General features: G+C 39.9%; 1 protein-coding gene across 1 annotated transcript in view; it reads left to right on the top strand.

The window, feature by feature from the left end:
• The window catches only part of LOC128643157 (rho guanine nucleotide exchange factor 3), a 106351-nt gene that overhangs the window by 57328 nt on the left and 31489 nt on the right, over window positions 1-17534 (top strand). The window contains exons 8-10 of the mRNA XM_053696126.1: window positions 5768-5844; window positions 5942-6199; window positions 15135-15305. Of these exons, the coding sequence (XP_053552101.1) occupies window positions 5768-5844; window positions 5942-6199; window positions 15135-15305 (506 nt within the window). The remainder of the gene's footprint in view (window positions 1-5767; window positions 5845-5941; window positions 6200-15134; window positions 15306-17534) is intronic.

The following is a 17534-nucleotide window of genomic DNA, read 5'->3' as shown; positions in this document are numbered from 1 at the left end:
TTCAGGCCTGAACAAGAGTATTAATAACAGAATCTGAGAACCCTCGCTTTGATAAGATCAAGCGTTCAATCTCCAAGCAGTCAGCTGGAGTGGGTCGAACGGACCTAGAACAAGAAGGTCTCTCAAAGGTAGCTTCCATGGTGGAGCCGATGACATATTCACCAGATCTGCATACCAAGTCCTGCGTGGCCACGCAGGAGCTATCAAAATCACCGACGCCCTCTCCTGATTGATCCTGGCTACCAGCCTGGGGATGAGAGGAAACGGCGGGAACACATAAGCTAGTTTGAAGGTCCAAGGTGCTACTAGTGCATCCACTAGAGCCGCCTTGGGATCCCTGGATCTGTACCCGTAGTAAGGAACTCTGAAGTTCTGACGAGAGGCCATCAGATCCATGTCTGGAATGCCCCACGGTTGAGTGACTTGGGCAAAGATTTCCGGATGGAGTTCCCACTCCCCCGGATGCAATGTCTGACGACTCAGAAAATCCGCTTCCCAATTTTCCACTCCTGGGATGTGGATAGCAGACAGGTGGCAGGAGTGAGACTCCGCCCATAGAATGATTTTGGTCACTTCTTCCATCGCTAGGGAACTCCTTGTTCCCCCCTGATGGTTGATGTATGAACTTGGCCCTCGCTAGCTGAGGCCAAGCTTTGAGAGCATTGAATATCGCTCTCAGTTCCAGAATATTTATCGGTAGAAGAGATTCTACCCGAGACCAAAGACCCTGAGCTTTCAGGGATCCCCAGACCGCGCCCCAGCCCATCAGACTGGCGTCGGTCGTGACAATGACCCACTCTGGTCTGCGGAAGGTCATCCCTTGTGACAGGTTGTCCAGGGACAGCCACCAACGGAATGAGTCTCTGGTCCTCTGATTTACTTGTATCTTCGGAGACAAGTCTGAATAGTCCCCATTCCACTGACTGAGCATGAACAGTTGTAATGGTCTTAGATGAATGCGCACAAAAGGAACTATGTCCATTGCCGCTACCATCAAACCTATCACTTCCATGCACTGCGCTATGGAAGGAAGAGGAACGGAATGAAGTATCCGACAAGAGTCTAGAAGTTTTGTTTTTCTGGCTTCTGTCAGAAAAATCCTCATTTCTAAGGAGTCTATTATAGTTCCCAAGAAGGGAACCCTCGTTGACGGAGATAGAGAACTCTTTTCCACGTTCACTTTCCATCCGTGAGATCTGAGAAAGGCCAGGACAATGTCCGTGTGAGCCTTTACTTGAGGAAGGGACGACGCTCGAATCAGAATGTCGTCCAAGTAAGGTACTACAGCAATGCCCCTTGGTCTTAGCACCGCCAGAAGGGACCCTAGTACCTATGAGAAAATCCTAGGAGCAGTGGCTAATCCGAAAGAAAATGCCACGAACTGGAAATGCTTGTCCAGGAATGCAAACCTTAGGAACCGATGATGTTCCTTGTGGATAGGAATATGTAGATACGCATCCTTGAAATCCACCTTGGTCATGAATTGACCTTCCTGGATGGAAGGAAGAAGTGTTCGAATGGTTTCCATCTTGAACGATGGAACCTTGAGAAACTTGTTCAAGATCTTGAGATCCAAGATTGGTCTGAACGTTCCCTCTTTTTTGGGAACTATGAACAGATTGGAGTAGAACCCCATCCCTTGTTCTCCTAATGGAACAGGATGAATCACTCCCATTTTTAGCAGGTCTTCTACCCAATGTAAGAATGCCTGTCTTCTTATGTGGTCTGAAGACAACTGAGACCTGTGGAACCTCCCCCTTGGAGGAAGCCCCTTGAACTCCAGAGAATAACCTTGGGAGACTATTTCTAGCGCCCAAGGATCCAGAACATCTCTTTCCCAAGCCTGAGCAAAGAGAGAGAGTCTGCCCCCCACCAGATCCGGTCCCGGATCGGGGGCCCGCATTTCATGCTGTCTTGGTAGCAGTGGCAGGTTTCCTGGCCTGCTTTCCTTTGCTCCAGCCTTGCATAGGTCTCCAGGCTGGATTGGCTTGAGAAGTATTACCTTCCTGCTTAGAGGACGTAGCCCTTGGGGCTGATCCGTTTCTGCGAAAGGGACGAAACTTAGGTTTATTTTTGGTCTTGAAAAGACCTATCCTGAGGAAGGGCGTGGCCCTTGCCCCCAGTGATATCAGAGATAATCTCTTTCAAGTCAGGGCCAAAGAGTGTTTTCCCCTTGAAAGGAATGTCAAGCAATTTGTTCTTGGAAGACGCATCCGCTGCCCAAGATTTTAACCAAAGCGCTCTGCGCCACAATAGCAAACCCAGAATTTTTTCGCCGCTAACCTAGCCAATTGCAAGGTGGCGTCTAGGGTGAAAGAATTAGCCAATTTAAGAGCACGAATTCTGTCCATAATCTCCTCATAAGAAGAAGAATTACTAATAATCGCCTTTCCTAGCTCATCAAACTAGAAACACGCGGCTGCAGTGACAGGGACAATGCATGCAATTGGTTGTAGAAGGGAACCTTGCTGAACAAACATCTTTAGCAGACCTTCTAATTTTTTATCCATAGGATCTTGGAAAGCACAACTATCTTCTATGGGTATAGTGGCGCGCTTGTGTAGAGTAGAAACCGCCCCCTCGACCTTGGGGACTGTCTGCCATCAGTCCTTTCTGGGGTCGACTATAGGAAAACAATTTTATAAATATGGGGGGAGGTACTAAAGGTATACCGGGCCTGTCCCATTCTTTACTAACAATGTACGCCACCCGCTTGGATATAGGAAAAGCTTCGGGGGGCCCCGGGGCCTCTAAGAACTTTTCCATTTTACATAGTGGTTCTGGAATGACCAGATAATCACAATCATCCAAATTGGATAACACCTCCTTAAGCAGAGCGCGGAGATGTTCCAACTTAAATTTAAAAGTAATCACATCAGGTTCAGCTTGTTGAGAAATGTTTCCTGAATCTGAAATTTCTCCCTCAGACAAAACCTCCCTGGCCCCCTCAGACTGGTGTAGGGGCCCTTCAGAAACCATATCATCAGCGTTCTCATGCTCTACAGAATTTTCTAAAACAGAGCAGTCGCGCTTTCGCTGATAAGTGGGCATATTGGCTAAAATGTTTTTGATAGAATTATCCATTACAGCCGTTAAATGTTGCATAGTAAGGAGTATTGGCGCACTAGATGTACTAGGGGCCTCCTGTATGGGCAAGACTGGTGTAGACGAAGGAGGGGATGATGCAGTACCATGCTTACTCCCCTCACTTGAGGAATCATCTTGGGCATCATTTTTACTAAATTTTTTTATGACATAAAATACATATAGTTAAATGAGAAGGAACCTTGGTTTCCCCACAGTCAGAACACAATCTATCTGGTAGTTCAGACATGTTAAACAGGCATAAACTTGATAACAAAGCACAAAAAACGTTTTAAAATAAAACCGTTACTGTCACTTTAAATTTTAAACTAAACACACTTTATTATTGCAATTGCGAAAAAGTATGAAGGAATTGTTCAAAATTCACCAAAATTTCACCACAGTGTCTTAAAGCCTTAAAAGTATTGCACACCAAATTTGGAAGCTTTAACCCTTAAAATAACGGAACCGGAGCCGTTTTTATATTTAACCCCTTTACAGTCCCTGGAATCTGCTTTGCTGAGACCCAACCAAGCCCAAAGGGGAATACGATACCAAATGATGCCTTCAGAAAGACTTTTCTATGTATCAGAGCTCCACACACATGCAGCTGCATGCCATGCTGTCCTCAAAAACAAGTGCGCCATACCGGCGCGAAAATGAGGCTCTGACTATGATTAGGGAAAGCCCCTAAAGAATAAGGTGTCTAAAACAGTGCCTGCCGATATAATCATATCAAAATACCCAGAATAAATGATTCCTCAAGGCTAAATATGTGTTAATAATGAATCGATTTAGCCCAGAAAAAGTCTACAGTCTTAATAAGCCCTTGTGAAGCCCTTATTTACTATCTTAATAAACATGGCTTACCGGATCCCATAGGGAAAATGACAGCTTCCAGCATTACATCGTCTTGTTAGAATGTGTCATACCTCAAGCAGTAAGAGACTGCACACTGTTCCCCCAACTGAAGTTAATTGCTCTCAACAGTCCTGTGTGGAACAGCCATGGATTTTAGTTACGGTGCTAAAATCATTTTCCTCATACAAACAGAAATCTTCATCTCTTTTCTGTTTCTGAGTAAATAGTACATACCAGCACTATTTTAAAATAACAAACTCTTGATTGAATAATAAAAACTACAGTTAAACACTAAAAAACTCTAAGCCATCTCCGTGGAGATGTTGCCTGTACAACGGCAAAGAGAATGACTGGGGTAGGCGGAGCCTAGGAGGGATCATGTGACCAGCTTTGCTGGGCTCTTTGCCATTTCCTGTTGGGGAAGAGAATATCCCACAAGTAAGGATGACGCCGTGGACCGGACACACCTATGTTGGAGAAAATGGGTTTCCTGTCCCTTTAAATTGCTGCTTACTGGTTTGCATGCATTGTACAGCAGTATGTGACCCCTCATGTGAAAAACGGGATGAAAATTAGGAGTCATACTCATCTCTTGCCTATAAGAGAGCTTAACACTCTTTGAAAACGTAGAGGCCCCACTTTCAGTGGAGGGGTCACATGCCCAAGTGGCTATCAGCTGTCCACCATGGCAACAGTGATCTCCAAAGGCATATGGTAGCATATCAGGGGTATCCCCCAGGTGCCCCCCACAAAACACTTGAGAGCTTATTTGAAAGCAGCACACCTCCACTTTCATATAAGTGGTCTTGTGTCTATCCAGATGCCAATGACAAATATATAATAATGACAATTTTTTCTCAGTGTTGGTTTTATTTTGGGTGTTCCAGTGCTTTTTTAGAATTGTTTATTACCCCCTCCCATAGAAATATATCATAGTACCCTATTTTGAAAGGGTGAAGAACGATGACTCAAATAAGATGTTTCAAGTCCTTACAGCTATCAAGTGATAGTTGTAATTATAATGATAACCTGACAGTAATCTATAGCCTCATTTTTTGGTGTTGTTGAGATCAAGATTTGCTATGTTGAGTAAGTTTGGATATATATTGTTAAAATGAGTTACGCCACCCCCTCTGGGAAATCACAATCTTGTGTAATTTAAAAACATATCTAACATTTGTATGGTTAGGTATTTTATACTTACTAACCTACTGCATAAACTGCAATATGGCACATAATAACAATTCATTATATCTTCTGATTTGTAATTATTAATCTAATGATATAGTTAAAAAATCCTACATTTTGGTGTTTTGGGAAGGTGAACTAATGCTAAATGCTGGACAATAAAGTTATGGGGGGTGGCATTATTTTATTTTTAGACCTTGAGTAGTCCATGGTGGGGTTTATATCTAAAGGCGAAGGTGGATTTCAGGCTTTTTTTCAGCCCCTACTTAAAGGGACAGTCAAGTCCAAAAAAAAACTTTCATGATTTAAATAGGAAATATAATTTTAGACAACTTTCCAATTTACTTTTATCACCAATTTTGCTTTGTTCTCTTAGTATTCTTAGTTGAAAGCTAAACCTAGAATGTTCATATGCTAATTTCTTAGACCTTGAAGACTGCCTCTAATCTGAATGCATTTTGACCACTAAAGGGCATTAGTTCATGTGTTTCATATAGATAACATTGAGCTCATGCACGTAAAGTTACCCTGGGGTGAGCACTGATAGTAGAGCCAAGATATACAGATAGTAGTGTTTTTACTGAAGCAGATTTTCATTGTAACATTTGCTTATTCTTTTACTGAATGGTCACAGGCCTCTTGGATCGACTGCTCCGGTTGAGGCGTGAAGATGGCACTGTGGAGCTTGTGGGTCCAACTATGCTTGAGTGGGTGAGTGTCACAGAACAGACCACAGGGGTCTGCGAGGCGGAGCATAGAGCTACCCATACCATAGAATGAGTAAAGAGAACTTCCAATCTATCCACAGCTTCCCTGTCTTCACAAATACAATACCTACTGCTGTAATCAAGTTGCAGCCAAAGCTTTGCTGGATCACAAAAGATGTAATCTTGCTGTTCAGAATTTCCTGCGACTTTGTCAGGAATCTGCGTTTAGCCGCAAGCTAGACGTATGGAGCTTCCTAGACCTTCCTCGGAGCCGGCTGGTTAAGTATCCACTGTTACTGAAGGAGCTACTTAAGAACACAGCACCAGATCACCCCGACCACACTCCTCTCAGCCAGGCGGTAAGTGGCACCCTAACAAAAAGGAACACGCTATGTTCTTAAATAGATAAATAACCTTTTGTGGAAGGATCAGTTAAAGGGACACTAAAAACAATTTTTTTTCTTTCATGATTCAGATAGAGCATGCAATTTTAAGCAACTTTCTACTTTACTCCTATTATCAATTTTTCGTCGTTCACCTTGCTATCTTTATTTGAAAAACAGAAATCTATAAGTTTAGTAGCCGGTCTATTTTTGGTTGAGAACCTGGGTAGCGCTTGCTGATTGGTGGCAAATTGTAGCCACCAATCAGCAAGTGCTACCCAGGTTCTCAACCAAAAATTGTTCCTAAGCTTAGATTCCTGCTTTTTCAAATAAAGCTACCAAGAGAACAAAGAAAAAATTGATAATTGGAGTAAATTAGAAAGTTGCTTAAAATAGCATGTCATATCTGAATCATGAAAGAAAAATTTTAGTTTAGTGGTTGATCCCAGGTACCAGAATAATAAATATTTTAATTAATTTACTACTGTATGTGCCTCTGCATATTTATAAAAATCAAAATGAAATGTCCCATAAAATATTTCAGTTTGCAAAGTAAAATCTACTTTTCCTGCTTTACACGTAATTTACCTCTAAAATTGTGTATTTTCCACTGCCCATAGTGAGGCATTAACCCTGCAACATGCCACACCATGATTGCTTTATCAGTGCAGCAGATCCCTAATTGGCCCCAGCAGTGAAGATAAGATAAAGATGTTCATGAAGTTTTCCAAGGGCTATGTCTCTCCACAACTCCAGAGTTCCCAAACGTTCCATACACTGTGGGGTTTCACAGTAGGATTGTGACTCCACCCACAAGTCACCTGAAGCACCACCAACAAGTCTCCCTAACCTGCCAGTCCCTTAAAGGGACAGTCAACACCTGAATTTGTGTTGTTTAAAAAGATAGATAATCCCTTTATTACCCATTCCCCAGTTTTGCATAACCAACACAGTTATATAAATACACTTTTTACCTCTGTAATTACCTTGTATCTAAGCCTTTGCAAACTGCCCCCTTATTTCAGTTCTTTTGAAAGACTTGCATTTTAGCCAATCAATGCTCACTCCTAGGTAACTTCACGTGCGTGAGCTCAATGTTATCTATATGAAACACATGAACTAACACCCTCTAGTGGTAAAAAACAGTCAAAATGCATTCAGATTAGAGGCGGCCTTCAAGGTCTTAAATTAGCATATGTACCTCCTACGTTTAGCCTTTAACTAAGAATACCAAGAGAACAAAGCAAAATTGGTGATAAAAGTAAATTGGAAAGTTGTATAAAAATGACATGTCCTATCTGAATCATGAAAGTTTATTTTGGACTTGACTGTCCCTTTAAAGGAATACTACACCCAATTGTTTTTCTTTCCTGATTCAGATAGAGCAATTTTAAGCAACTTTATAATTTACTCTTATTATCATTTTTTTTTAATCTCTTGGTATCTTTATTTGAAAAGGCAGGAATAAAAGTTTAGGAGCCAGACGTTTTTGGCTTAGCACCTGGGTAGAGCTTGCTGATTGGTGGTTAAATTTAGCCACCAATCAGCCAACGCAACCCAGTTGCTAAGCCTCAAATGGGCTGGCTCCTAAGCTTACATTCCTGCTTTTCAAATAAAGATACAAAGTAAACAAAGAAAAAATGATAATAGGAGTAAATTAGAAAGTTGCTCTATCTGAATCATGAAAGAAACAATTTGGATTTAGTGTCCCTTTAAGGCCTCCATGAAATGTTACAATGTATGCAACTCGGAGAAAGCGAAACAATGGAAATGTTGCAAAATAAATTACAGTTTAAAGGGACAGGAAACCCCAGACAGAGCAGATCATTTTAAAACAACTTTCTAATTGACCTCTTTTATCTAATGTGCTTCTTCTCTTGATATCCTTTATAGAACAGCATACCTAGGTGGTAGATTTAGGAACAGCAATGCACTACTGGGAGCTAGCTGTTGATTGGTGGCTGCACATATATGCCTTTTGTTATTGGTTTACCCAATGTGTTCAGCTAGCAACCTGTAGTGCATTGCTGCTCCTTCAACAAAGGATACCAAGAGAATGATACAAAATTGATAATAGAAATACATTGGAAAGTTGTTTAAAATTATATGCTCTGTCCTTTAAATCACACTTTTTGTATGCAGACATTTTTGCAACGTAGCGCTAAACTACTAATATTTACTGCTTTATTTAATACATTCATGTCCCTTTAACTGCACAAGACAGAGTTAAATGCAAAACACAAAGTTCTTTTGTTCTTGTTCACTTTCAGATCAGAAAAAATAGAGGAACTTATTAATATTTTAAAGAACAGGTGGTGTGTAATAAAGAGAGTCTATAAAAAGGTGCTCCCAGTTTATAAACACATAGGCAAAGGCTTAAGATCTGTCTCCCTACATGTAGCCCTGCAGCTGCTCTCCATGACTAAAAAAGATCAGTTAAAAGAGGACAGTAAAGTCAAATTTGATTTGTTCTCTTGGTATTCTTTGTTCAAAGAGTAATCCTAGATGAGCTCAGGGGCGTGCACGTGTCTCTAGCAGTCTATTGCAGCAGTATTTGTAACACTGTATAACACTGCAATAAACAATGTTGCAAATACTGCTGCCAGACGGCTATAGACACATGCACACTCCTGAGCTCACCTAATGATTACTCTTTAACAAATGATACCAAGAGAGCTAAGCAAAACTGATAATAGAAGTAAATTGGAAAGTTGTTTAAAATTGCATGCTCTATCCGGTCTATTTAAAGTGAAAGTAAAGTTAATAGCTCCAGAATTCATCCGGCGATACCGGTATCCGAAACTGGAGCGTACTAATGCGCATGCGCGAAACTGGAGCGCGCTCCAAGCACAATACTGCCAAAAGGTGAGCATGCGCAGACTAAGATGTGGGCGGGTGACGTAGTTCGACGGCTGCCTAACGGCCAGAATTTCAATTGGATAGATAGAAAAACGTGACCTAGGCAGAAAAAACTAAATAACGGGCTGATTTAGGAGATAAAATTTTTTTTTATTATTGCAGCGATAACTCTGTAAATAGATACATAGGGAAAAAATGATGAATGAAACTGATATTTTTGGGTAAACAATATAACTGTGGATCACAAACATGCAGCTAGATTACGAGTTTTGCGTTATGGGTGAAAAAGCAGCGTTATGGCTCTTTTTCACTACCACTGGTATTACGAGTTTTGCAGGTATAGCTGTACCGCACACTTTTTTGGCCGTAAAGCAACGTAACTACCGCAGCTTTCAAAAAGTCCTTTTTCAATGGGACTTCCATACCGGTATTACGAGTTTGCCTGTCTGGCCAAAAAGTGAGCGGTACACCCTATACCGTCAAGATCCATACCGTAAACTGAAAGTAAGTAGTTATGGGTTTTGCGCTACAAAACTGTAGCATAAAATTCATAACTAAAGTGTTACAAAGTACACTAACACCATAAACTACCTATTAACCCCTAAACCGAGGCCCTCCCACATTGCAAACACTAAAATAAAATTATTAACCCCTAATCTGCCGCTCCGGACATCGCCGCCACTATAATAAACATATTAACCCCTAAACCGCCATTACTCCCGCATCGCAAACACTAGTTAAATATTATTAACCCCTAATCTGCTGTCCCTAACATCGCTGCAATCTACATTACTGTTATTAACCCCTAATCTGCTGCCCCCAAAATCACAGCCACTATACTAAAGTTATAAACCCCTAAACCTAACCCTAACCCTCACTAACTTTAACATAAGTAAAATAATATAATTAAAATAAATCAGCCAATAGGATTGAGCTCGCATTCTATTGGCTGTTCCAATCAGCCAATAGAATGCAAGCTCAATCCTATTGGCTGATTGGATCAGCCAATAGGAATTTTTCACCTTTAATTCCGATTGGCTGATAGAATTCTATCAGCCAATCGGAATTCAAGGGACACCATCTTGGATGACATCCCTTAAAAGGAACCTTCATTCTTCATTAGCCATCAGAAGAAGAGGATGCTCCGCGCCGGATGTCTTGAAGATGGAGCCACTCCGCCGGATGGATGAAGATAGAAGATGCCGTCTGGATGAAGACTTCTGCCGGCTTGGATGAAGACTTCGGCCCGCTTGGATGAAGACTTCTGCCGGATACGCTGAGGACTTCTGCTGCTTCGTTGAGGATGGATGTCCGGTCTTCAAAAACTGTAAGTGGATCTTTAGGGGTTACTGTTAGTTTTTTTTTAAGGGTTTATTGGGGGGGGGTGTTATTTTTAGCTTAGGGTTTGGGCTGAAAAAGAGCTAAATGCCCTTTTAAGGGCAATGCCCTTCCAAATGCCCTTTTTAGGTTTTTTAGATAGGGTTTTATTTGGGGGGTTTGGTTGTGTGGGTGGTGGGTTTAACTGTTGGGGGGTTGTTTGTATTTTTTTTTTACAGGTAAAAGAGCTGATTTCTTTGGGGCAATGCCCCGCAAAAGGCCCTTTTAAAGGCTATTGGCAGTTTAGTTTAGGCTAGGCTTTTTTTTTTTTTTGGGGGGGGGGGGGTTATTTTGATAGGGCTATTAGATCAGGTGTAATTAGTTTAAATATTTGATAATTTCTTTTTTATTTTGTGTAATTTGGTGGGTTTTTTTTTTGTAATTTAGTTAATTGTATTTAATTAATATAATGTATTTAATTGTAGTGTAAGGTTAGGTGTTAGTGTAACTCAGGTAAGGTTTTATTTTACAGGCAAGTTTGTATTTATTTTAGCTAGGTAGCTAGTAAATAGTTAATGACTATTTACCAACTAGTCTACCTAGTTAAAATAAATACAATCTTACCTGTAAAATAAAAATAAAACCTAAGCTAGCTACAATGTAACTATTAGTTATATTGTAGCTATCTTAGGGTTTATTTTATAGGTATTTAGTTCTAAATAGGAATTATTTAGGTATTAATCGTAATTTTTATTTAGATTTATTTTAATTATGTTCAAGTTAGTGGGTGCTAGGGTTAGATTTAGGATTAGGGGTTAATAACTTTAGTATAGTGGCAGCGACGTTGGGGGTGACAGATTAGGGGTTAATAAGTGTAGGTGGGTGGCGGCGACATTGGGGGCAGCAGATTAGGGGTGAATAAATGTAGGTGGGTGGCGGCGACATTGGGGGCAGCAGATTAGGGGTTAAGTGTAGGTAGGTGGCGGCGGTGTCGGGGGCGGCAGATTAGGGGTGTTTAGACTCAGGGTTTATGTTAGGGTGTTAGGTGTAAACATAACTTTTCTTTCCCCATAGGAATAAATGGGGCTGCGTTAAGGAGCTTTACGCTCCTTTATTGCAGGTGTTAGGCTTTTTTTTCAGCCGGCTCTCCTCTTTGATGTCTATGTTGAAATCGTGCACGAGCACGTAAAACCAGCTCAAAGCAGCACTGGTATTTGGGTGCAGTATGGAGCTCAATTTTGCTCACCGCTCACATATTGCCTGCTAACGTCGGGTTTATGAAAACCTGTAATAGCAGCACTATAGGGAGGTGAGCGGTGACAATAACTTGTAAGTTAGCACTGAGCCGCTCATAACGCAAAACTCGTAATCTAGCCGATGGTAAGTTAACTTTTCACTTAAAGTTGCCTCTTGACTTTTCTGTCCCTTTAAAAACCTAATTTTGCAAAGTCAACCAAAATATTTGTTTAGCTTTAGTAATATTTTAAATGTGTAATAAAAAAACAGCTGCATTTCCCGGTCAGCCTCCCCCAGCTCTGGGCTGTTTTTGTTTTGCTTTTTGCACATTGGGCAGAGTAACGATATTTTACCATTTTTTGTCACAAGTGTCAGTAATAATATAACACATGAGCACCAGGGAGACGGTACAGCTCATGAACCCAGCAGTAGGGGGCAGTCAACTAACAGAACCATAAATAATCCTGAAATAATAAAGTCAATTCTCAAAAATATTTTACTCATTTTATAGAATCAAATATATTTATTATCTTTAAAATACAATAAATGCATCTCTGTTTATCGAGTTGTGTTTATTGACACTTCAATAATATATATATATCCTATATTATAAAAGGCCAGGTATGTTTGTCTGATGCACTCATGCGCAGTAGAGACTGCAGCGCGAGACAAACCTACCTGGCCGTAAGGATCAGTCAGTGAGGATCAGACATCAGAGGGGGGCTGCACTACAGAAAAGAAAAAAATTGAGAGGGGCAGGGAAGAAGGGAGGGAGAGGGGGGTCCAAGTGGATGGGGATTTTGGCCGTGTACATGGGCTTTAGGACTAGTTTATATACAGTATATTTGTTTATTTATTTTAAACAATGTTTTTGACAGAGAGAATAAAAAAAAAATCAAACCCACATAAACTTTGGGATGTCTCCAACAATAATATATAAATGTAATGGGCAAAACCAGCTTTATCTACAAAAAACTAACAGAGAGTCCAGAAAATATACTCAAGTTGGAAAAAACAAAGAAGAATGGGTTAAATTTGTCTAACTAAATTTTTTAAATAGCTTTTACTGAATATATTAAAGGATGTTGTATATATCCTGGTGATAGCGCCACTCATACATATTGAATATATATGATCTGTTACAGGATTTTTCTGAGTTTGGCCGTGGTAATATTAAATTCACGCTCCTTGCCCTAAGCTGCAAACTACAGAACAGCTGAAATTACATCTGTGTGTCCCTGACCACCTGCTCACTGATAGGAAAGTTAACACTTTCCCTGCCTTTCTTAAAAGGACAATAAAATCACTTATTTTAATTTATGCATCCAAAAGTAGTCACTACATTACAAAATATGCATTAATTTTATTTTGTTATATTATTATCATCCTATATAATAAAAGGCCACGAATGTTTGTCCGACACTGTCATGTGTAGTAGAGACCGCAAAAGACAAACATACCTGGCCTTAACCCCTTAACGACCAGTGCCGTTGCGCAGTAGAGACTGCGCAAGAAAAGCGCTAGGATGGTGCTGGTCGTTAAGCCCTTAAGGACCTCTGCCGCGATCTCGCTAAAAGTAGTGAGATTGCGCTATTTCTGCATGCCCCATGGGATAGTGCAGAAATAGTCTTGCATCAGGCAGCGGCGGTGCCCATCATTGGTGGCGTGGGAGAGTTAGGAGGGAGGCGGGTGGGCGAATCATCGCTGAAGGGGGGTAGGAACAGGTGGGACCGCAACACTACAGGAAACATTTATGCTAAGAGTGGCAGGGAGGTGGAAGGAGGAAGAAGGAGAGAGGAGGTAACCTGCCTCTGGGAGGAAAAGATTTGAAGTCTATTTTGTATCCCTGGGAGACAATGTCCACCGCCCAGGGATCCGGTACACCTCTTATACATGTTATGTAGCGCTGTACAGTTGTAAACCACAATATGTACGGTTTTGCAGGCCCAGGAAAAACCTTTTGAAAAGCCCTTTGAGAGTGGTTTATGTTACTTCCTCTGTTGCCTCCAAGACAGATTTAAACATGCTACGGCAAATATCAGTCAATCACTGTGCTGCATGTAGGAGGGTCAGGGTTCCGCATTCTGCAATCCAGCCTCTCGAGGGGAGGTGGGGGGGTGGAAACCCTACAATTTTTATAGCTAAAGTAAACCAGGAAAATAAATAATGACAACGATCTTTAAAGGGACACTGAACCCAAAATTTTTCTTTCGTGATTCAGATAGAGCATGCAATTTTAAGCAACTTTCTAATTTACTCCTATTATCAATGTTTCTTCTTTCTCTTGCTATCTTTATATGAAAAAGAAGGCATCTAAGCTTTTTTCTTGGTTCAGACCTCTGGACAGCAGTTTTTGATTGGTGGATGAATTTATCCACCAATCAGCAAGGACAACCTAGGTTGTTCACCAAAAATGGGCCGGCATCTAAGCTTACATTTCAAATAAAGATACCAAGAGAATAAAGAACATTTGATAATAGGCATAAAATAGAAAGTTGCTTAAAATGTCATGCTCTATCTGAATCACAAAAGAAAAATTTGGGGTACAGTGTCCCTTTAAGTTTGCATAATTAAACATTTTGATTATGAGTGAAGGTCTAATTATTACGCACGATCAATAAGGGGTTTATCCCGGGTGTTTGCACATGTCGGAAGTAGCGAGCGTATTACTAGTTGAAAGTAAACTAATTCGCTCAAGCACAATTGAATTAATAAACATACTGTAAAATAAATAGATATATTCTATGGATTATTTAGAATATTTTTACAGTATGTTTATTATTATTTAATAATTTATTTTTTATATGTAACTAGTGTTAAAGCCCGTGTACATGGGCCAAAATGTGTAACGGGGCCAGGTATGTTTGTCTCGCGCAGTCTCTACTGCGCATGACTGTGTCGGACAAACATACCTGGCCTTTTATTATATAGGATAGTTTAATAACACGCCTTAAGAATCCTAAGTTTTCATGTGCACTAACCGGACCGCATTACGATCTAAATTGAGAAACACGATGCGCAAAATCTACATTGGAGCCATTTACAGTTAAAGGGACATGAAACCTAAAATGTTCTTTCAAGATTCAGAAAGATTAAACATTTCCAATTTATTTCCGTTATCAATTTTGCTTTATTTTCTCTGTATCTTTTATTGAAGAAGCAGCAATCATTAAACACTTTTGAGATTGTAATATAAAATGATAAATTGTATATATATAAAAAAATCTGCAATATATACGTTCAATATTTTTTTTGTCCCCTTTTCCTGTAATTCCACTCTAAAATTGTGAGCTTTTCAGTTCCTGTTAGAAATGGAAGTGCAGGACACTGTTATATTGCACACAGCCATTGGCTGCACACTCTAGTGACATATTTATAACCGTCTCTAATACACAGAACTGAAAATGCCAAGATTCCACAGGCTTTTAATTCCATGTTTACTTATTACCCATAGTAGAAAATAACCATGCCCCCTCTGTTAAACTATTCCTTTGTTTAGGTGAACTTGATCCAGGATATTGTAAGTGTGATAAACAGTAAGACTGGTGAAGCCGAGTGTCAGTATTACCGTAGACGCCTCTCGTATCTGTATGAAGATCAGGATGAAGGATACGTGTCTCGTTCTCGTCTCCTGCATTGTCATGGAGAACTCAAAAATAACAAGGGACAGGTCAGTTATTGGGCGATTAGATGTTCTATGTACTGACCAGTAAATAGTGTTTCACTTCATATATGTTCTTGGTCTGTTCAAAGTCTTAAAAAATGGGAAGATAATTTGTTTTGTTATTTAAAAGTTATGTCATAGGCGTGGTCATATTTTTGGCACAAAAATGCACTGTGCACACAATAAATATAATGCCTTCTCCTGGGGTGCAAAGCTTACTGTCCGCTTCCTGTGACCTTTAGGATATAAATAGCAGAACATGGGATTGCACTCATTTCACTTCACTGTTTACATTGACATATATTTGTATATATTTTCTTTGAAATCAATGTCGCAAACAGTCTGGGCCAGGCAGTTGTGTCCAAAAGTGAGAGCCCCCTAGGGCTCACCCGTCACCAACTCACCAGGTAAGTTAAAAAAGCAATAAGGGTAGTTGCATGTAACCATTGGTGACTTGAGAGCCGTAGGATAAGTGGGCGTTCCCTGGCACTGGGGAAATACCACTCATTTATTTACTTGCCATGTAAGTGTGGGCCCGTTTATGTTTGTGACATGGATGAAAAAGGAAATATGAAAATATCTATCAAAATAACTTACTCTCTTTTTTGTAATGTAATCTCTTTTAAAGGGACATGAAAGTTAAACATTCATGATTCTGAAAGAAAATATCATTTTGATCAACTTTAAAATTGTATTAGCTTTTTTCTCTTTTAACAACTTTACAATTTAATTGTATTATCAATTTTGCTTTGTACTCTTGGTAACCATTGTTAAATAGTAAACCTAAGTAGACTCAGGAGTGGCAATGCAATACTAGGAGCTAGCTGGTGATTGGTGGCTGTAGTGCATCACTGTTCCTGGACCTACTCGTCAACAAAGGATATTAAGAGAATTAAGCAAATTTGATAATAGAAGTAACTTGGAAACGTTTAAAATTGCATGCTCTATCTGAAACATGAAAGTTGTATTTTGACTTTACAGTTCTTTAACCCCTTAATGACTGGACCATTTTTCAATTTTCTTACCCTTAATGACAATGGCTATTTTTACATTTCTGCAGTGTTTGTGTTTAGCTGTAATTTCCCTCTTACTCATTTACTGTACCCACACATATTATATACCGTTTTTCTCGCCATTAAATGGACTTTCTAAGGATACCATTATTTTCATCATATCTTATAATTTCCTATAAAAAAAATATAAAATGAGGAAAAAATTGAAAAAAACACACTTTTTCTAACTTTGACCCCCAAAATCTGTTACACATCTACAATCACCAAAAAACACCTATGCTAAATAGTTTCTAAATTTTGTCCTGAGTTTAGAAATACCCAATGTTTACATGTTCTTTACTTTTTTTGCAAGTTATAGGGCCATAAATACAAGTAGCACTTTGCTATTTCCAAACAACTTTTTTTCAAAATTAGCGCTAGTTACATTGGAACCCTGATATCTGTCAGGAATACCTGAATATCCCTTGACATGTATATATTTTTTTTTAGAAGACAACCCAAAGTATTGATCTAGGCCCATTTTGGTATATTTCATGCCACCATTTCACCGCCAAATGTCATCAAATAAAAAAAAAGTTCACTTTTTCACAAATTTTGTCACAAACTTTAGGTTTCCCACTGAAATTATTTACAAACAGCTTCTGCAATTAAGGCACAAATGGTTGTAAATGCTTCTTTGGGATCCCCTTTGTTCAGAAATAGCAGACTTATATGGCTTTGGGGTTGCTTTTTGGTAAGTAGAAGGCCGCTAAATGCTGCTGCGCACCACACGTAAATTATGCCCAGCAGTTAAGGGGTTAAATTAGGTAGCTTGTAGGGAGCTTGCAGGGTTAATTTTAGCTTTAGGGTAGAGATCAGCCTCCCACCTGACACATCCCACCCCCTGATCCCTCCCAAACAGTTCTCTTCCCTCCCCCACCCCACAATTGTCCCCGCCATCTTAAGTACTGGCAGAAAGTCTGCCAGTACTAAATAAAAGGAGTTTTTCTTTTTTTTAATAAAAAAAAATAAAATGTTTTAGCTGTGATGGACTCCTGCCTTAGCCCCAACCTCCATGATCCCCCCCCCCCAGCTCTCTAACCCTCTCCCCTACCTAATTGCCGCCATCTTGGGTACTGGCAGCTGTCTGCCAGTACCCAATTTGCCCCCCCAAAAAGTGTTTTTTTTATTATCTTTTATTACCATTTAAATTTTTTCTGTAGTGTAGCAGCCCCCCACAATA

Source organism: Bombina bombina, chromosome 12 (genome assembly GCF_027579735.1).
Source record: "Bombina bombina isolate aBomBom1 chromosome 12, aBomBom1.pri, whole genome shotgun sequence".
NCBI classification, from domain to species: domain Eukaryota; kingdom Metazoa; phylum Chordata; class Amphibia; order Anura; family Bombinatoridae; genus Bombina; species Bombina bombina.
Note: the sequence above shows the minus strand (reverse complement) of the source record. Positions and strands in the feature narration are given on the sequence as shown.